The 26,199-nt window shown below is 42.9% G+C and overlaps 1 protein-coding gene across 2 annotated transcripts; it reads left to right on the forward strand.

Moving 5' to 3' along the window:
* The first annotated feature begins 2,390 nt into the window (after nt 1-2,390).
* On the forward strand, nt 2,391-20,795 carry ednrba (endothelin receptor Ba). 2 transcript variants are annotated; one of them, XM_029725095.1, is made up of 9 exons: nt 2,391-2,852; nt 3,121-3,629; nt 3,759-4,206; nt 16,887-16,999; nt 17,091-17,295; nt 17,815-17,964; nt 18,090-18,223; nt 18,341-18,449; nt 19,488-20,795. In XM_029725095.1, the coding sequence occupies exons 3-9, from the start codon at nt 3,787-3,789 to the stop codon at nt 19,620-19,622; spliced, it is 1,266 nt and encodes a 421-aa protein (XP_029580955.1). In that variant the 5' UTR covers nt 2,391-2,852; nt 3,121-3,629; nt 3,759-3,786; the 3' UTR covers nt 19,623-20,795. The 2 variants fall into 2 exon arrangements, with proteins under 2 accessions (XP_029580955.1, XP_029580954.1); XM_029725094.1 differs by having other exon boundaries at nt 2,391-3,629.
* Nucleotides 20,796-26,199: the final 5,404 nt, after the last annotated feature.

Below are 26,199 nucleotides of genomic sequence, written 5' to 3' on the forward strand. Positions count from 1 at the left end.
AGCCTCTGCCGAGTCCCCGACAACTGGACGTTCCGGTTTTCAAGGGAAATGGGAAGAGAGCCCGTGATGCCGACTTCTGCTTTTGGATGTCAAGGTGATACACCATCTTTAACTCCTCCTCCGCATTGACTGGATTGGTTGAACAGTGCAGAAGAGAACCTCCCTCGACCACTTTTTCTTCTTCTTCTTCTCCTGGTTAAGACCAGTATGTAGGGGATCTACACTGAGTGTAAAAAAACAACAACATTTGGAACACTGCTCTTTCCATGACACATTTGGGTATTCTACACACTGGCTATTTTCATGAGCTCTGCCAATTTGGGAAATGCTCAGTACAGGGAAATGTATCGTCCCCCATATCTTCTGGTTAAGGTGTGTATCCTCACACACACACACACCTGTATGGACACAACAAGGGGTGAGCGGTCTGTCCGAATTACATTTGAATCCACAACTTAAAAACACCAGAGCCTGGGGCAAAAGCTCCCTCCAGACTCTCTCTTCTTTTTTTGTTGTTCAGGAGTGAATGTTTTTCTCAGAGACAAAGGGAGTTTGTTCACTCCTAGCATTCATCGTATCCACATGAAACTCTTGTATAATGATCCACCCTATAACCCTCTGGCCACATCTCTAAACCCTGCTATGTGTACTGTATCCTTAGTCCACCTCGTAATCTATTGTATCGATCTATCCATTGCTTTATCTCTCTCACATATATATTTTTTTATATTCTCCATTGTCCAAATTCCCCCTTCTCTCACTCTGCATGTGCATCAACCCGTCTCTCTCCAGCTCACTCTTGAAGTTTGATTTGAGACTGGTGAAATAAGTCAACTTATCAGAAGCTGTTCAAAAGAGTATAAAAAACTAAGTACATTCCCACACCTCTGCCTATTTGTACTTTTGTGGTGTGCAATAGCTAAGAAGGATTTTCATCCAGTTTTGGGTCTTATGCTCCTCATCTCCCAACATAACCTACAGTAACTCATGTTTACCCTACGAATGTTATTTGTTCCAAACGATATACAGAAACACTCTTGAGTGTTGTGTGAAACAAGTGATGCTTCTGTTGCTCCGTTTCAACAAGGAACATCCAGCTTTCCCTGTAGCGAGTCCTGACTCTCTGTGTGCTTGTGTCTGTGTGAAGACAGAGCCCCAGGACTTCCCATTGCCACTCTATAGAGCTGGTGTGTCATTCTGTGTTATCTGTCAGGAGTTTCAACCTCTTAATTTGATTCTAAAAGTCTATTTTGCTGTTCAAAGGCCAGGGGTCAGAGGTTAGAGTTCCTTGGGCAGCCTTTGGCTGAAGTTAGGACCCAGGGCTAGGTGGCAGGGGCACACTAGATTACTAAGCTGCATGTGTGTGTGTGTGGGGCCTAGGTCACACAAGACATGACTCAGCAGGACTGGGAACATGGCTTAGGGCTATTGGGGTGAAAGATCAGACTCTGTTGGATGTCCAAGGAGGGGTCCTAGTTGAGACTGTATTCACTTGTTTCAGACAACTCACAAAACTCGCCATTGTCCTAAAGCAGGGTGTAATGTGCGTCGTATAGAGGGGACCAAGGCGCGGCGTATTGAGTGCTCATGATTATTCTTTAATGAAAACTAAACACTTTTACAAAGAAACAAAACGACAGCAAACAGTTCTGTCAGGCAACAGAACAAAACGGAAAACAACTACCCACAAAACACAATAGAAAAAAACCCAACTTAAATATGATCTCTAATTAGAGACAACGCAAACCAGCTGCCTCTAATTGGAGATCATCCCAAAACTCCAACATACAAATAGAAAAACAAGTACTAAACATAGAAACAAAAAACATAGAATGCCCACCCATATCACACCCTGACCTAACTAAACAGAGAAAAAACAGCTCTCCTAGGTCAGAGCGTGACACAGGGGTATCAAAGTCATTTTGCCAATGGGGACATTTCTTTAAAGGCAAATATCAGGAGGGCTGCAGTTGGCAGCAACAAAAACTTAGTCAACTTTTTATTTTATTTTCTTTCAAATTAACCAACGACGTACTTATATGCCCGCAGTATATTGCAGATGAGGAAGTCGAAGGGTGCGGCCTGGGGAGGGAAGGGAGAAGATGAGTTATGGAGCTGGGGAGGAGGACTGAGGAATTAGATTTGGGGTGTGAGAGAGTAAGCGGGAAACTGTCACTCCTTCGTAGGACAGCAGTAATGTTATTAGTTCCTTTTTGGTTGATAACAGCCTGTATGCCTCTGCCCAGACAGACAGACACCAGAGCATTCCCTCCTCATACAGTTTGGTAAGAAAGGACACTTTGTTTACAGCGCAGACAACATTACTGAACTCGCGCACGCACGCAAAACCTCACTCACTCATCTTGGTGAAAGAGACTGGATAAGGGAAGCATAACTGTATAAACATGGTCTAGGGTTCATGGACTCCAGTCTGAAGACTGGAATGTGTGCTCTATTCCTCTCTAGAAAAACCACACAAACACACACATACCAAGTCCCTGTGGTGGGACTCCTGTGAGTTACTAAAAGGTTTGTGCGTCTCTTGCAGAGAGGTGAGAGAGCAGATATGAGCAGATTGGAAGAGACCGGGTAAGTTACTCTAACTCATTTTGACGATGAGGACCAATGCAATGCTCTCCCTCTCTACCTCTGGGACGGTGATCAATCACAGGAGAAGAAAACATCTGGTAGTGACGGTATTATGGCAGCTAACAGTACAGCTCTTGGAAAACAGCCGCAGGTGTGGATAGAATATAGATCCTACAGAATCGAATATATTATTATCTCCCGAACCGTGGTTAAGATAAATACAGGATTTTCAACTCCATAACTGTAAATCAGGACAAATCCAGGTAAGCCTAACCTTTCAGCTGTTTTTTTAGTTGGATGGAGGAATTCCTGTAAAATGGCTGAAGGCTATAATCTGGGAGGTCTTGCCCTGACTCCTGTCCCATGGTGACAAGATGCACCTCAGTCACAGTCGTAACAGGGCACAATGTTCCACGGTCATAAAATATGTTCTTCCCCTCACTTTATTGAACAATAAATATGTTTTAATAAGCGGCTATCCCGCTGGCATACACTAAATTCTATCCACTGGATTGTTCTTTCTCTCTGAAGAAGGGAGGGGTCAAGTGGAGGCAGTAATCGCTGTAACGGATGACAGTGCTCAAGGATTTAAAGTTGTTAGACTGCGGTCTGCGCACGGAGCCAGTAGGGTAACAGGACCAGAAAAGGATAGAAGTCTGTACCATCAAATTGGAGCAATGACCAAGGACATTTTGATTCATTTTCTATAACTTTTTGGGCTATTTTACCTGTTTTTGTCTCACTGAGATGTAACATCTATTTAAACTTTAGACCTAGCAGAGCACACATGCCAACAACTACCAGACAAGGATCAACATCAAAACATCATGTGGACGCGGGAAGAGAATTGATGAGCGTTTGGACAAGAGGACCATGACATAAAATTGGAATAATTCCGTTTTTTTCTGTAACCATTACTGCCCTTCTATATAAGTTGGGGAAGTCGTTTTCAAACGTTTTATTCTCAACTGGGAGAGTAGGCTTACCAAAGCAAACTGTTACTCAAGGTATCTTAAGAGAAGCATTTTTCCATCTTGCAGGTAAGAAAAGTGTTTTTCTGACATTCACCTGCTCATGTCTCGTTACATTGAACTCTTCTGCAATTGGGGGGAATATTTTAGGCTGTGTTCGTGTTTTGAAATGACAGCCTAAAGATTTCCTTGTTTCAGAGCACCCAATGAGAGATCGGGATTGATTATGACGAAGACCTTGTTCATCTGTTTCCCGCTGGTTCTCCTGGCGGGACATCTCCTCGTGGTTACCGGACAAACCAACGAGCCCAACCAACAAGTAGTCCTGCCGTCCGCCACACAGAAACCAGTAGTCTCTGGTAGAGAGAGCCTGGCGAGGTTCAACGCCAATGTCTCCGCTCCTCGGCACATGCGGCCTTTACCGCCGATGTGCTCGGGGCCTACCGAGATCAGAGACACATTTAAGTACATCAACACTGTGGTATCGTGTCTCGTGTTCATAGTCGGTATTATCGGGAACTTCACGCTCCTAAGAATCATCTACAAGAACAAAGGCATGCGCAATGGCCCCAATATTCTCATCGCCAGCCTGGCGCTGGGAGACCTGCTGCACATTGTGATCGATATTCCCATCAATGTGTACAAGGTGAGAACAATCAAGCACACGCCAACATAAGATACACACACGCATGCACCATGCGCACACACGCACATCCACACAGTGGTCAAGTGGTACAAGGTGAGAAACAGGCTGTACTGTAATATTGGGTCAAAAATATTTTCTCTGTCCACGTACGTCTTACCCGGTCATGCAATAGCATACGAATTGGATGATGTAACTTGTCATACATCTTTGAGGATGTGTAGTATTACACATCTTTACCTGAGACCAAGTTGCTTGTTGCGCTATAACAACAAGGGATAATTATTGATGTTGGTGGTTAGGGGAACTAATGACAAAAGGTAGCAGGTTAGGTGAATTGGGTTTAGTTTAGAATAAGGGTTAAGGGAAGCCTTAGCTAAAATGCTCCAGTTGTCCCCGATGCGACTCGAACGTGCAACCTTTGGATTGCTAGACTGTCGTGGATTACTCCCATCCATCCTCCCCACTTTTGTTTCTGTCTCAAGTAACTACATCATTAGTAGGTATCATACACTGAGTGTACAAAACATTAAGGACACCTGCTCTTTCCGTGACATAGCTTTCACCTGGTCAGTCTATGGTCCCTTATTGGTGTCACTTGTTAAATTCACTTCAATCACTGTAGATGAAGGGGAGGAGACCGGTTAAAGAAGGATTTTTAAGCCTTGAGACAATTGAGACACGGATTGTGTATGTGTGCCATTCAGAGGGTGAATGGGCAAGACACAAGATTGAAGTGCCTTTGAACAGGGTATGGTTTTAGGTGCCAGGTGCACTGGTTTGTGTCAAGAACTGCAACGGTGCTGGGTTTTCACGCTCAACAGTGTCCCGTGTGTATCAAGAATGGTCGACCTCCCAAAGGACATCCAACCAACATGACACAACTGTGGGAGGCATTGGAGTCAACATGGGCCAGCATACCTGTGGAACGCTTTCGACACCTTGTAGAATCCATGCCCTGACGAATTGAGGCTGTTCTAAGGGCAAGGAGCATTGCTCTGAGGCCGGCAGTGGGGTGTATTCATGGATGCCCCCAAAAAATGTAACTAAAACACAAAAAAACATTAAATAATGTAGTCTTTTGTGTCTGTGTTTCATAATTGTCCTTCAATTCGCAAGTGGCTGAATGTATTCCACGGGAGAAAGCATCCGAGTGAGCAAAACAGCACTCCTCTCTCTTTATATGTAGGCCATCTACAGTTGAAGTCGGAAGTTTACCTACGCCTTAGCCAAATACATTTAAACTCAGTTTTTCACAATTCCTGACATTAAATCCTAGTAAAAATTCCCTGTCTTAGGTCAATTCAGCTCACCACTTTATTTTAAGAATGTGAAATTTCAGAATAATAGCATAGAGAATTATTTATTTCAGCTTTTATTTCTTTCATCACATTCCCAGTGGGTCAGAAGTTTACATACACTCAATTAGTATTTGGTAGCATTGCCTTTAAATAGTTTAACTTGGGCCAAACGTTTCAGGTAGCCTTCCACAAGCTTTCCACAATATGTTGGGTGAATTTTGGCCCATTCCTCCTGACAGAGCTGGTGTAACTGAGTCAGGTTTGTAGGCCTCCTTGCTCGCACACGCTTCTTCAGTTCTGCCCACAGATTTTCTATGGGATTGAGGTCAGGGCTTTGTGATGGCCACTCCAATACCTTGACTTTGTTGTCCTTAAGCCATTTTGCCACAACTTTGGAACTATGCTTGGGGTCAATGTCCATTTGGAAGACCTATTTGTAACCAAACTTTAACCTCCTGACTGATGTCTTGAGATGTTGCTTCGATATAGCCAAATAATTGTCCTTCCTCATGATGCCATCTATTTTGTGAAGTGCACCAGTCCCACCTGCAGCAAAGCACCCCCACAACATGATGCTGCCACCCCCGTGCTTCACTGTTGGGATGGTGTTCTTCGGCTTGCAAGCTTCCCCCTTTTTCCTCCAACATAACGATGGTCATTATGGCCAAACAGTTCTATTTTTGTTTCATCAGACCAGAGGACGTTTCTCCAAAAAGTACAATCTTTGTCCCTATGTGCAGTTGCAAACCGTAGTCTGGCTTTTTTATGGCGGTTTTGGTGCAGTGGCTTCTTCCTTGCAGAGTGGCCTTTCAGGTTATGTCGATATAGGACTCGTTATACTGTAGATATAAATACTTTTGTACCTGTTTTCTCCAGCATCTTCACAAGGTCCTTTGCTGTTGTTCTGGGATTGATTTGCACTTTTCGCGCCAAAGTACGTTCACCTCTAGGAGACAGGAAGTGTCTCCTTCCTGAGCGGTATGACGGCTGTGTGGTCCCATGGTGTTTATACTTGCGTACTATTGTTTGTACAGATGAACGTGGTACCTTCAGGCGTTTGGAAATTGCTCCCAAGGATGAACCAGACTTGTGGAGGTCTACACATTTTTTCTGAGGTCTTGGCTGATTTCTTTTGATTTTCCCATGATGTCAAGCAAAGAGGCACTGAGTTTGAAGGTAGGCCTTGATATACATCCACAGGTACACCTCCAATTGACCCAAATGATGTCAATTAGCCTATCAGAAGCTTCTACAGCCATGACTTAATTTTCTGGAATTTTCCAAGCTGTTTAAAGGCACAGTCAACTTAGTGTATGTAAACTTCTGACCCACTGGAATTGTGATACCGTGAATTATAAGTGAAATAATCTGTCTGTAAACAATTGTTGGAAAAATGACTTGTGTCCTACACAAAGTAGATGTCCTACCCGACTTGCCAAAACTATAGTTTGTTAACAAGAAATGTGTGGAGTGGTTGAAAAACAAGTTTTAATGACTCCAACCTAAGTGTATGTAAACTTCTGACTTCAATTGTATCTGATGCTGTCTGGTCTAAAAGAGTATGGCATTGTTGCCGCCCGTAGGATGAATGCAAGGGAAGCCAGTGAGTATTTGGCCTACCTTGATAAAAAAATGTTTAATAATACCGTTAAAAACTAAACTGAGGAAGCGAACTGTGAATGGTCCTGGCACACCCCAAAAAAAAGTGTTAAGGGAAGCCAGTTTGGATTTGGCTTCACTCCTATCACATCACATTGATAGCAATACGTAATTGACAGAAACAACTTGAATTGTTGCATCTCGTTGTGTTGTTGTCCTCCGGTGGTTAGCTCGCTTACATTGGCGCTTTCCTGATTTAGGTCATGTAACTGTTTGTGACATGCAATATGCCTTGTGGAGTTCACCCAACAGAGGTTGCTCTCCGATTTTGTGATGAAACAAAGGTGTGGTTTAATTTATTCTGCCACTGTGTCTTCTTATTGTCTCGGCCTTAGGCCTATATTTCACGGTCGCAAGGGATATGAACTAATAGGTTATAGAGCAAACAACACAATTATCACAACACATAGGTTGTAATATGGATTTTTTTCTGGCTTTGCTTCTTCAGTGATTTTACCTGAGGCCAGGCTGCCCCAGTAAGCTTGTTTTATTTTCAAAATCACTCGTCAGGCTAGAATCATATCATGCTCGGACACTAGTCTGCAAGCCAAATACATTCTTCTCCTCAGACCACATTCTGTATCACAGTAGCTAGGTCTCTGTATCACAGTAGCTTGGTATCTGTATCACAGTAGCTAGGTATCTGTATCACAGTAGCTAGGTCTCTGTATCACAGTAGCTAGGTCTCTGTATCACAGTAGCTAGGTCTCTGTATCACAGTAGCTAGGTCTCTGTATCACAGTAGCTATAGGTCTCTGTATCACAGTAGCTATAGGTCTCTGTATTACAGTAGCTATAGGTCTCTGTATCACAGTAGCTATAGGTCTCTGTATCACAGTAGCTATAGGTCTCTGTAACACAGTAGCTATAGGTCTCTGTATCACAGTAGCTATAGGTCTCTGTATCACAGTAGCTATAGGTCTCTGTATCACAGTAGCTAGGTCTCTGTATCACAGTAGCTAGGTCTCTGTATCACAGTAGCTAGGTCTCTGTATCACAGTAGCTTGGTCTCTGTATCACAGTAGCTAGGTCTCTGTATCACAGTAGCTATAGGTCTCTGTATCACAGTAGCTATAGGTCTCTGTATCACAGTAGCTATAGGTCTCTGTAACACAGTAGCTATAGGTCTCTGTATCACAGCAGCTCGGTCTCTGTATCACAGTAGCTCGGTCTCTGTATCACAGTAGCTAGGTCTCTGTATCACAGTAGCTATAGGTCTCTGTATCACAGTAGCTAGGTCTCTGTATCACAGTAGCTATAGGTCTCTGTATCACAGTAGCTAGGTCTCTGTATCACAGTAGCTATAGGTCTCTGTATCACAGTAGCTATAGGTCTCTGTATCACAGTAGCTAGGTCTCTGTATCACAGTAGCTATAGGTCTCTGTATCACAGTAGCTATAGGTCTCTGTATCACAGTAGCTATAGGTCTCTGTATCACAGTAGCTATAGGTCTCTGTATCACAGTAGCTATAGGTCTCTGTATCACAGTAGCTAGGTCTCTGTATCACAGTAGCTAGGTATCTGTATCACAGTAGCTAGGTCTCTGTATCACAGTAGCTATAGGTCTCTGTATCACAGTAGCTAGGTCTCTGTATCACAGTAGCTATAGGTCTCTGTATCACAGTAGCTAGGTCTCTGTATCACAGTAGCTATAGGTCTCTGTATCACAGTAGCTATAGGTCTCTGTATCACAGTAGCTATAGGTCTCTGTATCACAGTAGCTATAGGTCTCTGTATCACAGTAGCTATAGGTCTCTGTATCACAGTAGCTATAGGTCTCTGTATCACAGTAGCTAGGTCTCTGTATCACAGTAGCTATAGGTATCTGTATCACAGTAGCTATAGGTCTCTGTATCACAGTAGCTATAGGTCTCTGTATCACAGTAGCTATAGGTCTCTGTATCACAGTAGCTATAGGTCTCTGTATCACAGTAGCTAGGTCTCTGTATCACAGTAGCTATAGGTCTCTGTATCACAGTAGCTATAGGTCTCTGTAACACAGTAGCTATAGGTCTCTGTATCACAGTAGCTATAGGTCTCTGTAACACAGTAGCTATAGGTCTCTGTATCACAGTAGCTAGGTCTCTGTATCACAGTAGCTATAGGTCTCTGTATCACAGTAGCTATAGGTCTCTGTAACACAGTAGCTATAGGTCTCTGTATCACAGTAGCTATAGGTCTCTGTAACACAGTAGCTATAGGTTTCTGTATCACAGTAGCTCGGTCTCTGTATCACAGTAGCTAGGTCTCTGTATCACAGTAGCTCGGTCTCTGTATCACAGTAGCTAGGTCTCTGTATCACAGTAGCTATAGGTCTCTGTATCACAGCAGCTAGGTCTCTGTATCACAGTAGCTATAGGTCTCTGTATCACAGTAGCTAGGTCTCTGTATCACAGTAGCTATAGGTCTCTGTATCACAGTAGCTATAGGTCTCTGTATCACAGTAGCTAGGTCTCTGTATCACAGTAGCTATACGTCTCTGTATCACAGTAGCTATAGGTCTCTGTATCACAGTAGCTATAGGTCTCTGTATCACAGTAGCTATAGGTCTCTGTATCACAGTAGCTATAGGTCTCTGTATCACAGTAGCTATAGGTCTCTGTATCACAGTAGCTAGGTCTCTGTATCACAGTAGCTAGGTATCTGTATCACAGTAGCTAGGTCTCTGTATCACAGTAGCTATAGGTCTCTGTATCACAGTAGCTAGGTCTCTGTATCACAGTAGCTATAGGTCTCTGTATCACAGTAGCTAGGTCTCTGTATCACAGTAGCTATAGGTCTCTGTATCACAGTAGCTATAGGTCTCTGTATCACAGTAGCTATAGGTCTCTGTATCACAGTAGCTATAGGTCTCTGGATCACAGTAGCTATAGGTCTCTGTATCACAGTAGCTATAGGTCTCTGTATCACAGTAGCTAGGTCTCTGTATCACAGTAGCTATAGGTATCTGTATCACAGTAGCTATAGGTCTCTGTATCACAGTAGCTATAGGTCTCTGTATCACAGTAGCTATAGGTCTCTGTATCACAGTAGCTATAGGTCTCTGTATCACAGTAGCTATAGGTCTCTGTATCACAGTAGCTATAGGTCTCTGTATCACAGTAGCTAGGTCTCTGTATCACAGTAGCTATAGGTATCTGTATCACAGTAGCTATAGGTCTCTGTATCACAGTAGCTATAGGTCTCTGTATCACAGTAGCTATAGGTCTCTGTATCACAGTAGCTATAGGTCTCTGTATCACAGTAGCTAGGTCTCTGTATCACAGTAGCTATAGGTATCTGTATCACAGTAGCTAGGTCTCTGTATCACAGTAGCTAGGTCTCTGTATCACAGTAGCTATAGGTCTCTGTATCACAGTAGCTATAGGTCTCTGTAACACAGTAGCTATAGGTCTCTGTATCACAGTAGCTATAGGTCTCTGTAACACAGTAGCTATAGGTCTCTGTATCACAGTAGCTAGGTGTCTGTATCACAGTAGCTATAGGTCTCTGTAACACAGTAGCTATAGGTCTCTGTATCACAGTAGCTAGGTCTCTGTATCACAGTAGCTATAGGTCTCTGTATCACAGTAGCTATAGGTCTCTTTAACACAGTTGCTATAGGTCTCTGTATCACAGTAGCTAGGTCTCTGTATCACAGTAGCTATAGGTCTCTGTAACACAGTAGCTATAGGTCTCTGTAACACAGTAGCTATAGGTCTCTGTATCACAGTAGCTAGGTCTCTGTATCACAGTAGCTATAGGTCTCTGTATCACAGTAGCTATAGGTCTCTGTAACACAGTAGCTAGGTCTCTGTATCACAGTAGCTACACTACAGAATTATGTGGACACCTGCTCGTCGAACACCTCATTCCAAAATCATGGGCCTTAATATGGAGTTGGTCCCCGCCTTGCTGTTACAACAGCCTCCACTCTTCTAGGAAGGCTTTCCACTAGATACTGGAACATTTCTGCAGGGACTTGCTTCCATTCAGTCACGAGGATTAGTGAGGTCTGTCGCTGATGTTGGGCAATTAGGCCTGGCTCACAGTCAGTGTTCCAATTCATCCCAAATGTGTTTGATGGGGTTGAGGTCAGGGCTCTGTGCAGGCCAGTCAAGTTCTTCCACACAGATCTCGGCAAACCATTTCTGTATGGACCTCGCTTTGTGCACTGGGGCATTGTCTGCTGAAACAGGAAAGGGCCTTCCCCAAACTGTTGCCACTAAGTTAAAGGTCCTCAATGATGTCACCATTGCCCTTAATTCTAAGCAATATTGTGCTGCTATTTTTATTGACTTGGCCAAAGTTTTTGATGCGGTAGACCATTCCATTCTTGTGGGCTGGCTAAGGAGTATTGGTGTCTCTATGTGTAACGCCCTGGCCATAGAGAGTTTTTTTTTTGTTATCTATTTTGGTTAGGCCAGGGTGTTACATGGGTGGGCGTTCTATGTTTATTTTTCTATGTTGGTTTGTTTCTTTGGTTGGCTGTGTGTGGCTCCCAGTCAGGAACAGCTGTAGTTTGTTGTTGCTGATTGGGAGTCATACATAGGCAGCCTGTTTTTCCTTTGGGGTTTGTGGGTGATTGTTTTCTGTTTAGAGTATTTCCTGACAGGACTGTTTTGCTGTCGGCTTTTGTTTATTTTTGTACTGTTCTCTTTTTCAATTAAATTTCAAGATGAACACACGTCCTCCGCTGCACCTTGGTTTCATTACTACAACAGCCTTTACACTATGAGGTCTTTGGCCTGGTTTGCTAACTACTTCTCTGAGTGCAGTGTATAAAGTCAGAAAATCTGCTCTTTCAGCCACTGCCACGCTCTTCTCAATTTACATCAACAACATAGCTAAGGCAGTAGGAAGCTCTCTCATTAATTTATATGCAGATGATAGTCTTATACTCAGCTGGCCCCTCCCCGGATGTTGTGTTAAACACTCTACAACAAAGTTTTCTTAGTGTCTAACAAGCTTTCTCTACCCTTAACCTTGTTCTGAACACCTCCAAAACAAAGGTCATGTGGTTTGGTAAGAAGGATGCCCCTCTCCCCACAGGTGTGATTACTACCTCTGTTAAGAGCTTGAGGTAGTCACCTCATACAAGTACTTAGGATTATGGCTAGACGGTACACTGTCCTTCTCTTAGCACATATCAAAGCTAGACCCATGCTAGATTACGGAGACATAATTTATAGATCAGCAGGTAAGGGTGCTCTCGGGAGGCTAGATGTTCTTTACCATTCGGCCATCAGATTTGCATTCAATGCTCCTTATAGGACACATCACTGCACTCTATACTCCTCTGTAAACTGGTCATCTCTGTATACCCGTCACAAGACCCACTGGTTGATGCTTATTTATAAAATCCTCTTAGGCCTCACTCCCCCTATCTGAGATATCTACTGCAGCCCACATCCTCCACATACAACACCCGTTCTACCAGTCACATTCTGTTAATGGTCCCCAAAGCACACACATCCCTGGGTCGCTCCTCTTTTCAGTTCGCTGCAGCTAGCGACTGGAACGAGCTGCAACAAACACTCAAACTGGACAGTTTTACCTCAATCTCTTCATTCAAAGACTCAATCATGGACACTCTTACTGACAGTTGTGGCTGCTTTGTGTGATGTATTGTTGTCTCTGCCTTCTTGCCCTTTGTGCTGTTGTCTGTGCCCAATAACGTTTGTACCATGTTTTGTGCTGCTACGATGTTGTTGTCATGTTGTGTTGCTACCATGCATGCAGTGAGAATGGCAGAATGGTGAACTTACTAAATGACTGAGAGGTTGACTGTGTGATATTAGGTTGCTTCTTGGGTAAATATTTTCTGTCTGGATTTTAATGATTTGTATGTCATGTGTTGCTGCCTTGCTATTTTGTGGTCTTAGGGCTCTCTTTATGTAGTGTTGTGTTGCCTCTCTTGTTGTGATGTGGGTTTCTTATTATTTTTTATTATATATTTATATTTTATTTTTAATCCCAGCCCCTGTCCCCGCAGGAGGTTTTTTGACTTTAGGGAGGCCGTCATTGTGAATAACAATTTGTTCTTAACTGACTTGCCTAGTTAAGTAAAATAAAAATTAAAAGTTGGAAGCACAGAATCGTCTAGAATGTCAATGTATGCTGTAGCATTAAGATGTCCACAAACTTTTGGCCATGTAGTGTAGGTCTGTATCACAGTAGCTAGGTCTCTGTATCACAATAGCTAGGTATCTGTATCACAGTAGCTAGGTCTCTGTATCACAGTAGCTATAGGTCTCTGTATTACAGTGGCTATAGGTCTCTGTATCACAGTAGCTATAGGTCTCTGTATCACAGTAGATAGGTCTCTGTATCACAGTAGCTATAGGTCTCTGTATCACAGTAGCTAGGTCTCTGTATCACAGTAGCTATAGGTCTCTGTATCACAGTAGCTATAGGTCTCTGTATCACAGTAGCTAGGTCTCTGTATCACAGTAGCTCAGTCTCTGTATCACAGTAGCTAGGTCTCTGTATCACAGTAGCTATAGGTCTCTGTATCACAGTAGCTAGGTCTCTGTATCACAGTAGCTAGGTCTCTGTATCACAGTAGCTATAGTTCTCTGTATCACAGTAGCTTTAGGTCTCTGTAACACAGTAGCTAGGTCTCTGTATCACAGTAGCTATAGGTCTCTGTATTACAGTGGCTATAGGTCTCTGTATCACAGTAGCTATAGGTCTCTGTATTACAGTGGCTATAGGTCTCTGTATCACAGTAACTATAGGTCTCTGTATCACAGTAGCTAGGTCTCTGTATCACAGTAGCTATAGGTCTCTGTATCACAGTAGCTAGGTCTCTGTATCACAGTAGCTATAGGTCTCTGTATCACAGTAGCTATAGGTCTCTGTATCACAGTAGCTAGGTCTCTGTATCACAGTAGCTAGGTCTCTGTATCACAGTAGCTAGGTCTCTGTATCACAGTAGCTATGGGTCTCTGTATCACAGTAGCTATGGGTCTCTGTATCACAGTAGCTAGGTCTCTGTATCACAGTAGCTAGGTCTCTGTATCACAGTAGCTAGGTCTCTGTATCACAGTAGCTATAGGTCTCTGTATCACAGTAGCTATAGGTCTCTGTATCACAGTAGCTATAGGTCTCTGTATCACAGTAGCTCAGTCTCTGTATCACAGTAGCTAGGTCTCTGTATCACAGTAGCTATAGGTCTCTGTATCACAGTAGCTAGGTCTCTGTATCACAGTAGCTATAGGTCTCTGTATCACAGTAGCTTTAGGTCTCTGTAACACAGTAGCTAGGTCTCTCTGTATTGTTACATATTTTCCTTAACTGCTGAAATCCCCTTCTGTCTCTGTTATGCTTGAATATTTCACTGAACAAAAAAATAAAAGCAACATCTAAAGTGTTTCATGAGCAAAGAAAAATAAAAAATACATTTGGAAAATTGCAGACAATGTTTGTGTACAAATTTGTTTATGCCTGTTAGTGAGCATTTCTCCAATGCCAAGATAACCCATCTATCTAACATGTGTGGCATATCAAGAAGCTGATTAAACAGCATGATCATTACACACTTGCACCTTGTGCTGGGGACAACTAAAAAGGTCACTCTAAATGTGCAGTTCTTTCACACAACACAATGCCACAGATGTCTCAAGTTTTGAGGGAGCGTGTTATTGCAATGCTGACTGCAGGAATGTCCACCAGAGCTGTTCCAGGGAATTGAATGTTAATTTCTCTACCATAAGCCACCTCCAACATCATTAAGATAATTTGGCAGTACGTCGAACCTGCCTCACAACCGCAGACCAGGTGTAACCATGCCATCCCAGGACCTCCACATCTGGCTTCTTCACCTCTGGGATTGTCTAAGGCAGGGCTACCCAACCCTCTTCCTGGAGTTCTACCGTCCTGTGGGTTTTCAGTCCAACCTGAATTTAACACACCTGATTATACTAACTAGCTGCTCAACAACACCTAGCTGAATCAGATATGCTAAATTAGGGTTGGACTGAAAACCTACAGGATAGTAGATCTCAAGGAAGAGGGTTGGGCAGCCCTGGTCTAAGGGGTGGGGGGGGGGTGCTGAGGATAATTTATGTCTGTAATAAAGCCCCTTTTGTGAGGAAAAACTCATTCTGATTGGCTGGGCCTGGTTCCCTATTGGGTGGGCCTGGCTGTCAAGTGGGTTAGTCTATGCCCTCCCATGGCTGCACCCCTGCTCAGTCATGTGAAATCCATAGATTAGGGCCTAATTTATTTATTTCAAAGAGCTGATTTTGCTTATATCAACTGTAACTCAGTAAAATCTTAGAAATAGTTGCACGTTGTGTTCATATTTTTGTTCAGTATATGTATGTTTTGCTATGGTAGGCCTGTGTGTGAGAGAGAGAGAGAGAGAGAGAGAGAGAGAGAGAGAGAGACATTCCACGTCATCTCAGCAAGCCATGACACCCACAATCTCAGATTGTTCTGAAATCGTTTCTGTATTATGAAACAGATAAGATGAGCATTCCTGAAACATATATTTTGTTGAAAAATAATTTGATCTCTGAGATAATAAGCTAATTGATTGCACCAAAAATGTAATTTATGAGATTCATATAATATTCAATAAATATAGTATCTAACATCCGATTCGGTCCCAGCTAACAACGAGTAAGACATGAGGAATGCAAAGAAGTGGCCAAAAGCCACCCACAGACCCTGGCACCCACTAACACACCCCGTTCAAAGGCACTTAAATATTTTGTCTTGCCCATTCACCCTCTGAATAGCACACACACACAATCCATGTCTCTAATTGTCTCAAAGCTTAAAAATCCTTCTTTAACCTGTCTCCTCCCCTTCATCTACACTGATTGAAGTGGATTTAACAAGTGACGTCAATAAGGGATCATAGCTTTCACCTGGATTCACCTGGTCAGTCTATGTCCTGGAAAGAGCAGGTGTTCCTAATGGTTTGTCCACTCGTTGTTGGGTTAGCATTGGTGTGGGATGTGTGGGGTCCGTTGATGTCTTTTGACAATTTCTCATGTCTTACGCATTATATATGTAAAAAAAATGTTCAAATTGGATGTTAGGTACTATATTTATTGAATAATATATGAATCTAAATTAAAATGGTCAATTTGGGTGCAATCGATTAGCTTAATTGCGCAGAGATCAAATGAATGTTGCAGGAATGCTAATCTTATCTGTTTCTAACCACGTAAACAATTTCAAAACAATCTGCGATGGTGGGTGTTGAAGTCCTCTTTCTTGTTCTTTTTGAGGTGGAACGACCCTGGATAGAGTATTACAGATATTTGGGTAATGGGAGGCCAAACTTGAAATTATGAAATGCATACCAGAAGAATCTATCTGTGTGCTGTAGAGATATGACCACCACATATGATTCCAATACAGTAGGGTGAGATTGACCCTCAATGCTGATCTAGAGTCAGTTTGGTGTTAACCTCCACATGTGATTACAATAGGCCTCATAAGCAGGCATTAAAAAGGTTAACAATTAGAGATTCTTGTCTTTTACTCATGACTGGTAAAAGCATCTAAACTTTCATTGTTTATACAATATCATAAAGTAGATTCATAGCGTGAAATGCATAGTGCGACATTTTGTGTTGTGCTTTATGTTTTGGCCCGCTAGCCTATTTACAAAATATTTACATAGAAATGACATGGTAATTATTAAATACCATATGGTTAATATAATTACATGACAGATCATTGGGAGTAACCCTGATTTCTCTATCCCCCTGTCTTTACCCCAAGCTCCTAGCCGAGGATTGGCCGTTTGGTGTAGGTCTGTGTAAACTAGTGCCGTTTGTCCAGAAAGCTTCAGTGGGCATTACTGTGCTGAGCTTGTGTGCTCTGAGCATCGACAGGTATGCTAACACACACACACACACAGTTGTATTTATCGACTACACAGAAAACGTTGCCCTGATGTTTCTCCCCCTCTGCTCCTACACCCAGGTACCGCGCGGTAGCCTCGTGGAACCGTATCAAGGGGATCGGTGTTCCCAAGTGGACGGCTATAGAGATCGCACTCATCTGGCTGCTGTCCATACTGCTGGCGGTCCCCGAGGCGATAGCCTTCGACATGCTCGCCATGGACTACAAGGGAGAGCACCTCCGCATCTGTCTGCTACACCCCATGCAGAAATCAGGCTTTATGAGCGTGCGTAGACACACACAGGAATACACACACATTGAACGCACGCACACAAGCAACAGTAGGCTATAGGGAGTGTCCCTGGTCGGGGCCTGGTGCGGGGAAAGCTGCCGTCGTGTGCCGGCTCTCCCCTTGTGCTCACCTTGATTTTATTTTTTTTTAATCATTTGACTTTTGAGGCCCCCGTGTGTGAGTGTGTGAGCGCGTCTCAGAGAGCCCAACAGATGACAGGTTTGAGCTTTAGTAGTTGTCGTCCCAAAGAGGTCTTAGATGAAGTGATGTGTTGCCGGAGGTGAACTACGTCACACAGACCCTTTTGGTCTGCTTGAGGTTACTCCTTCGCACGCTTCTTCACTTCCGTCATACTGCAGCATTAGGAGTTGGCGTCCCAACTAACTCCCAAGCCTATAGAACCAGTCAGAGTCAGATTTCCTCTACAGTCCGCGGCTCTTTCTAGTGGGTGTTTTGCGTTGTGAACTGCAGGTGTGCCCTGTATTTATTGGTGTTGTCTTTGTGTTCGTCCAGTTCTATAAGTCGGCTAAGGACTGGTGGCTGTTCAGTGTGTATTTCTGCCTGCCCCTGGCCGTTACCGCCGTCTTCTACACCCTGATGACTTGTGAGATGCTGAGGAAGAAGAACGGAGTCCAGATCACCCTGAGTGACCATCTCAAACAGGTAACCTCTCTCTTCGCCCTTTATCTTCAGCCTAAATCATTTCGATTGGTCTCTTTTACTTATGAAGGCCACTGTAGCCAGATAGTTGGATTAGTTGGCTGATTGATTGATCTCTGTGTGTGTAGAGGCGTGAGGTGGCCAAGACCGTGTTCTGCCTGGTGCTGGTGTTTGCTCTATGCTGGCTGCCCCTCCATCTCAGCCGCATCCTCAAGCTCACCATCTATGACGAGAAGGACCCCAACCGCTGTGAACTGCTCAGGTGAGAAATATCATTTGTGCTCCACGCCCGCTACACTGACCTTCATATTGTAAATAGGAGATGAAATAGCATGTTGGGTGTGTGTGTGTGTGTGTGTGTGTGTGTGTGTTTCTCCAGTTTCTTCCTGGTTCTAGACTACATCGGGATCAACATGGCGTCTCTTAACTCCTGCATCAACCCCATCGCTCTCTACATGGTCAGCAAGCGTTTCAAGAGCTGCTTCAGGGTAAGACAGACACACACACAGCATCTATACAGCGTGCCAAATAGAGTTACCCCCTAATGGCCTTTTATGTATGTACAAAGAGCTCATTCTCTCTCTCTCTCTCACTATCTATCTATCTATCTATCTATCTCTCGCTCTCAATATCTATCTATCTATCTCTCTCAATATCTATCTATCTATCTATCTATCTATCTATCTATCTCTCGCTCTCACTATCTATCTATCTATCTCTCTATCTATCTATCTATCTATCTATCTCTCTATCTATCTATCTATCTATCTCTCGCTCTCACTATCTATCTATCTATCTATCTATCTCTCGCTCTCAATATCTATCTATCTATCTCTCTCAATATCTATCTATCTATCTATCTATCTATCTCTCGCTCTCAATATCTATCTATCTATCTCTCGCTCTCACTATCTATCTATCTATCTATCTATCTCTCGCTCTCAATATCTATCTATCTATCTATCTATCTATCTATCTCTCGCTCTCAATATCTATCTATCTATCTCTCGCTCTCACTATCTATCTATCTATCTATCTATCTATCTCTCGCTCTCAATATCTATCTATCTATCTATCTATCTATCTATCTATCTCTCTATCTATCTATCTATCTATCTATCTATCTATCTATCTATCTATCTCTCGCTCTCACTATCTATCTATCTATCTCTCTATCTATCTATCTATCTATCTATCTATCTATCTATCTCTCTATCTATCTATCTATCTATCTATCTCTCGCTCTCACTATCTATCTATCTATCTATCTATCTATCTATCTCTCGCTCTCAATATCTATCTATCTATCTCTCGCTCTCACTATCTATCTATCTATCTATCTATCTATCTATCTATCTATCTATCTATCTATCTATTTATCTATCTATCTATCTATCTATCTATCTATCTATCTATCTATCTATCTATCTATCTATCTATCTATCTATCTATCTATCTATCTATCTATCTATCTATCTATCTATCTATCTATCTATCTATCTAACTATTTATCTATCTATCTCTAGTCATGCCTGTGTTGCTGGTGTCTGCCAGCGGAGATGTTGATTGATGAGAAGCAGTCCTGTATGAAGCTCAAAATCACAGACCGGGCCTCCGACCAGAGCAACTCACGTGCTACTAACAAGTACACTTCAGCATGAGAGGGGCCCTGCGCACTCAATCAAGTATCGCATGATGTGCTCTAAAGGACTAATTGAAGATCAGTCGTGTAACCTGATCCTGACTGAAACCATAATGAGACGGCCATAAGATGTGTCCTAAGAAGTGCCCTTACTCAGTTGATGTAGTTTTAAACCACCTAGAGAAAATAAGTGCCCTAAAGGACTGATCCGGCAAAGTCTCCTCTGACTGGAGGAAGAAGTACTCAAATGTACTTAAACCCACAAGTGTTGCGTACAGGGGTCCCTCAAAGTTTTGGTTCAGAATAAACTGTCAAATCGCCGGAAATTCATCTAGAAATTAGTTTAATTTATGAAAATCTGTTAATTTAGGAAATCTGTTCCCAAGTATTCCCACAAATAAATTTTAAAAAGAGACGTGATCGTGTCTAAATGTAATTCAAGGAATGAAATTACAGGGTTTTTTTCTCTCTTAAGGGCTTAGTTGTGGTCAGTTTGCAGTGTACAAATTATGTTCCAGCCCCCCTACCATCCGCTACGACAAAAATCCTCCCGCGGCTGAATCTAGTTGTCTACCCCTAGGTCTAGAATGTTTAGCTGGGAGAGTGTTGATGGAGAAGAGGATACTTTGGGGAAAGATGAGTGGATGGATAGAGGTTCAATGCATACAATCAGATATGAGTATTATTGATGATGAATGACAAAACATAGGTTTTGTCATATTGTGGAGAAATGACACTGCCGGGTGTGACTCCCCCTGGTTATAACCTCTATAGGAATGTCCATAAGGTACACGACATAAGGCAAACCCAAAGGGGCTGTGGCAGAGGCGTCATAGTGAAAATGCCTGAGGTTGAGACATAGGGAACGTTATATGAACATTGAAAGAAGGTTGAAATATTGTACTGTATAATATATGTGTGGCTTTTTTAACATATCCCGTATACTACTCTGAATTCAAGGACTTAAGAATGAATTCATTTTCACGCCTTCGCTAAATTGCTTTTACACTGTTTGATATTGCTATTTGATATTGCTAGGATTTGACTTGGATAGTTTGCTATGGCATCTTTGATTGTTTGACTTCATGTTCTGTATTGCTACTAGGATTGGTCTGTTTCTCATTAAACTGCTGATCTGATTGGGTCTGTCTTCGTGTGAGGCAATAATAAATGGCAGCACTTGCCAAACATTTTCGCAATAGGTTTATGGCAAAAACAGTTCAGAGTTTGTCTCATGTAGTATTCATGTTAGTATTCTGTAGCTTTGTGGACTGCCACCCAATTGTAAAAACAGATTGATTTCTTATGCTTTAATAGCAAGGGTGACAAGCCAGAGATGGTTATTGGGGACTTGGATGAGAGGGAGAGGATATATTTGAAGTCATTTTTCTCTTCATATGCCTTTGCAGTTCTGTGTTTTTCTGTCTTATATAGTAAGGAATCTGATGCTGTGATTGAATGTGGAGCACTGTATTGATGCTGTTGTACACTGAGTGTACAAAACATTAGGAACACCTGCTCTTTCCATGACATAGACTGACCAGGCGAGTCCAGGTGAAAGCTATGATCCCTTATTGATGAATCCACTTCAGATCAGTGTAGATGAAGGGAGGAGACAGGTTAAAGAAGGATTTTTAAGCCTTGAGACAATTGAGACATGGATTGTGTATGTGTGCCATTCAGAGGGTAAATGGGCAAGACAACAGTTTTGCATGTGTATCAAGAATGGTCCACCACCCAAAAGACATCCAGCCAACTTGACACTGTGGGAAGCATTGGAGTTAACAAGGGCCGGCATCCCTGTGGAACGCTTTCGACACCTTGTAGAGTCAATTCCCCGACGAATTGAGGCTGTTCTGAGAGGAAAAGGGGTTGCAACTCAATATTGGGAAGGTGTTCCTAATGTTTTGTACACAGTGTATATAGTGTAGATAGAAGTCCTGTGGTTGTGATGATGTGTCTGCCTCTTTCCTACCCTTTGCTTAGCTCTATCTTTTTAATTTGTCCCCCAAAAATATTAGGAAGGAGAAAGACACTAGAAGTGGACATCCTAGACGTCAACCTATCACTACAGTTGACTCCAGATGCAAAACTGCATTCAACCAAATCCTGAGCCAGTACAAATCATATACAGTACTTGAATTAGGACTGGTGACCACAGCGTGCGCTCATCAGGAGTTGACTGTACTTCATTGAAGTCAATGAGTCAGATCTCCCTAAAGACAAACTACTGTAACGTAAACTTGAACCTCACCACCCCAAACCCTTCGGGGGAATTTTTTTTAAATGATTGTTTACTCCACAACCCTTTTCTTCAAAGCTGTTTCGCTGCCCCTCAGTACAGAGTGTGACCAAAGGCACCCATCATGTGAGACAGAGCGCTTCTTTGACCTGGGAATGTCCCTTCGGGCTAATGCAGTGTAACGCATGTCACATTACCCATGAAAGATACTCACTGTCCCTTCACCCCTATCTTTCTCTCCCTCTATTCCTCCCTCTCTGCTGTCATTATTAACAACGGTGCCAGTGATGACTTCTGATGTTTGGAAAACAGTGTGCTTTCACAGCTCCTTGTCGAATTAGTGCCCAGCAATGAACCCTACATTGATGGCAGCATTAGAAGATCAACAGACTAGCCGTGTGTGTGTGTGTGTGTGTGTGTGTGTGTGTGTGTGTGTGCGTGCGTGCGTGCGTGCGTGCGTGCGTGTGTGTGTGTGTGTGTGCGTGCGTGTGTGTGTGTGTGTGTGTGTGTGTGTGTGTGTGAGAGGGGTCACACTGTGGGATAGGATAATGGGTGGGGAAAGAACACATACGTGGCTCTGTTAGATGAATACATGTTAATCTTGACATTGTAGCTCACAGTAGAGAGAGTTTGAACCAAACGTTCCGAGTATCATCCAAGCCCATCTCAGCCCTTCTGTTTCTCATTACCCACACAGCAGGCACTGGCTGCACTCTGCCCCTGTACTGCTCTTCAGTTTACTCTCCTGTTGATAAAGAAAAGAGAGATCTTACGTGTCTCTCCCTCAATTGCCACATTCTGATCTGTCCGCGTCTCTGTCGTTCTCTCTCTCTCTCTTCCCACAAGACATCCACACGGTGATGTCTCACACCGTCAGACTATTGAGCCCATATCACCAATTTATCATGTGACACTGAGTTTTTTTTAGATGATTAAAGCCAGGTGTATATGAATCTATAGTAAGATCAGGACACAGGTATGCGCGTGCACAGACACACATTGTGCTAAGAGTGCGAAGGGAAGAGTGTGTCCATCTGGCCAAATATGCATGAACATTTACACAGAACAAAGGAAATAGGCCCAAAGCCAAGATCCTCACTCACTCAAGAGAATGCCAAACAAAGTTGTGTGGGTCCGGAGTGAATGTGAGTGACTGTGACTGTGACTGTGTGTGTGTGTGTGTGTGTGTGTGTGTGTGTGTGTGTGTGTGTGTGTGTGTGTGTGTGTGTGTGTGTGTGTGTGTGTGTGTGTGTGTGTGTGTGTGTGTGTGTGTCATGCACACGTGTGTATGAAGTTTCAAATACATCGCAAGGAGAAACAGAGAAGAGTAGAGCAACCTTGCCACAACTTTGATCAAATGCTTTATAACTAACTCATGGACATATGAACAACAAGCTGGGCACACCAAGCCTTATGTGGATACATACGGTAAATCCAGGAAAAACGACCCTGGCTGAGTTCTAAAGAACTAGTAGAGGGTCAAGTCAAGTGTTCATGCCAACAGAGGGGATTGATCCGTTTGGTTTAATGATTTATTGAAAAATTCCTTCTGGGTTTTCTCCCTGTATTCTCCGTTATAAGAGTAATGGTCAGACCCCTCTGACAGTTTCTGTCTTTCTGTGTCCAAAAGCCTGTCATCTCCATTTACACCCTTTTATTGGAGGTGCGAGGTAGCCTAGCGGTTAAGAGCGGTGGGGCAGTAACCGAAAGGTTGGTAGTTTGAATCCCAGAGCCGACTAAAATGTAGGTGACAAATCGGTCTGTGTGCCATTGAGCAAGGCACTTAACCTTAATTGCTCCTGTAAGTTGCTCTGGATAAAATGACTCAAATGTAATTGTCAAAGGATATGATATCAAATTTTGCCATAAAATATAACACAATTTGCAAATATCCCAAATTTGATATTATATCTATGTAATGACTGAAATAAATATATCTTCACTAACGATCTGTCTCTTTGAATGAACTCCTCAGATGATCTATATCTGTGTATATCTATACCTGTATGTGTTTCCTAAATCTGAAGGGAAAAAAATGACCCGACAAAGTCCTGAAGTGTGTAATTTCAGAGGGCGGAACAGGAGTGGCTCCAGGAGTTATCATGGAAAGGGAGAATGTCTACAGAAGGTAGTCACGCGCACGTACACATGCACGCGCGCAATCAGATTGTGCGACTAAAATATGCCCTCTGCTACTTTATATTAACAGTAGGGGAGTGTACCTATCTTTTTGGGCCAAACCAACAAATTCTTGGACCCCAGTTTATACTCAGCAGCGGTGGAGGATGTTGTGGGGAGGACGGCTCATTATAATGGCTAGAAAGATGGAAACCATGAGTTTGATATTCTTGACACCGTTCCACTCATACCACTCCAGCCATTAACACGAGCCCGTCCTCCCCAGTTAACGTGCCATCAACCTCCTGTGCTCAACAGATAAAGGGGGAGGGGGAGGAAGATGGGGATAAAAAGAGAGATTAAAGCAGAATATTGCCTTTACTGCCACTGGAAAAAGCTACCCCACACAGTATTATTTTCATATATCTCGATAAGAGTTCAATTTAAAACAAAGTATTGTATGCTATCTGGCATCACATTCTCTTTTCTATGTGGCATGGTGGCCCTATGCTACCCTACCATACACACACAACAGCAGACATGACTCAAGGGAGAAGAATGCCTTATACAGGCCAGAGGGAATAGATGCTTTAGCATGTAGTGGTGTTCTCTTTTGAGAGATTAGGGACCTGCTTGAAAGTCTGACATGAGCATATCGGATAAATGTAAACTCAGTTTGTGTACATTGCAGTTAACCTAGTTCCAGTCAAGTCAGATTAGTGATGTCTTTAAAAAGAGGAAGGAAGGATAGGCTTATGTTGAATTATGCATGACTGTATTAGCAGAGGGCCTACAGGTCTACAGTCCTTGGAATAAAAAGTGTCCTGTGCACGCTGGCCAATAGGGAGTGCTAGTGACTATGTAATTGAGAAACAGTGTTCATCTCACATATGTTTATTTTATTTGATTTAACCTTTATTTAACTAGCCAAGTCAGATAAGAACAAATTCACATTTTTACAATGATGGCCTAACCCGGGAAAAAAACTCCCCTAACTCGGATGACGCTGGGCCAATTGTGCACCGCCCTATGGGACTCCCGATCACGGCCGGTTGTGATACAGCCCGGGATCAAACCAGGGTCTGTAGTGACACTTCTAGCACTGAGATGCAGTGCCTTAAACTGCTGCGCCACTTGCCCGAGTGTTGTTTGTGTGCACTGTGCATGTACGGTATGCTTGCTCTACCCTCTGTACATTTGCATTGCAAATATACCTGTGTTTACCTTTGCATCTTGCTGACAATGGTCTTTGCCAGGGGTTACCTACCACAGGACATGTGGCCAATCAGAATTCACGGTGGGAAGGGCCCGTAGGGTCAGTGCTTTTTGGGATCCTTGGGACATCCCTACCCTAAACCCTAACCACTCTACCCTTACCCTAACCTTATAGTTAGTAACTTCCTTCAAACTGCACGCAGAGAGATAAAAATGGTATCCATGAGTTCATCTGATTCCGCGATGGTAGATAAAGGGCTTCATTGCCAAAATCCTGAAGTATCCTTGTAACCCTTGCCTTAAACATTTAACATTTCAACCAATGGGGTAGGGACATCCCAGGGAAAGCACAGACCGGGCCCTTAGGGGAAAGAGGAAGCAGAGCAGTAGTTTGCGGAGTAGGATGAAGTCACCCCTTGGATACTGATCGGAGGTCAGTTTGGTGTTTTCCTCTGACTAGTTATTGTTAGAAGTGTGTGACGGTAAGCTGATCCTAAATCTGTGCCAAAGGGCAGCCTCATCCTGGAGTTTTTGTGTCACAGGAGAAAAAAACTGTTTCCTGTTCTCAGCTTTGGTCGTACCAGCCAGCTGCTACACGAAGACATAGCACGAAAGGCACAAAACAAAAACAAGGTAAGCTCACTGTCACTATCATAGTCTATACAGAGGAGACAATTAACATGCCCTGTTAAAATGAAGCGCTTTGTAACACAAAAACTAGTCGCAACTGAGCTGCCACCAACGTGAAGGAGACGAGGCCTTAACTTTGCTGGAGTATTGAAGCACATCATCATGAGATGCTTTGAAAGATTACATGGTGTGTTGGAACACCACTTATTCAAGTTTTGTGCAACACCCTGCCGGAGACTTCCGGAAAAGGTTGAAAACACTATTTTGGTGTTTCAAATCCTGTCTAGTGCAGAATTAGATAACTTCTTCTAGAGTATTTTAATATTTACAGTGCCTTCGTAAAGTATTCAGACCCTTTATCTTTTTTCACTTTGTTACATTATTCTAAAAT

This window comes from Salmo trutta, chromosome 31 (assembly GCF_901001165.1).
Source record: "Salmo trutta chromosome 31, fSalTru1.1, whole genome shotgun sequence".
NCBI lineage: Eukaryota > Metazoa > Chordata > Actinopteri > Salmoniformes > Salmonidae > Salmo > Salmo trutta.

Bases quoted from the DNA above. Each gene is read 5' to 3' on its own strand.
- ednrba (XM_029725094.1), top strand. From the start codon at position 3,787: ATGACGAAGACCTTGTTCATCTGTTTCCCGCTGGTTCTCCTGGCGGGA. The intron at 4,207-16,886 runs GTGAGAACAATC...CTTTACCCCAAG, and splicing joins TTCCCATCAATGTGTACAAG to CTCCTAGCCGAGGATTGGCC. The intron at 18,450-19,487 runs GTAAGACAGACA...ATCTATCTCTAG, and splicing joins GTTTCAAGAGCTGCTTCAGG to TCATGCCTGTGTTGCTGGTG.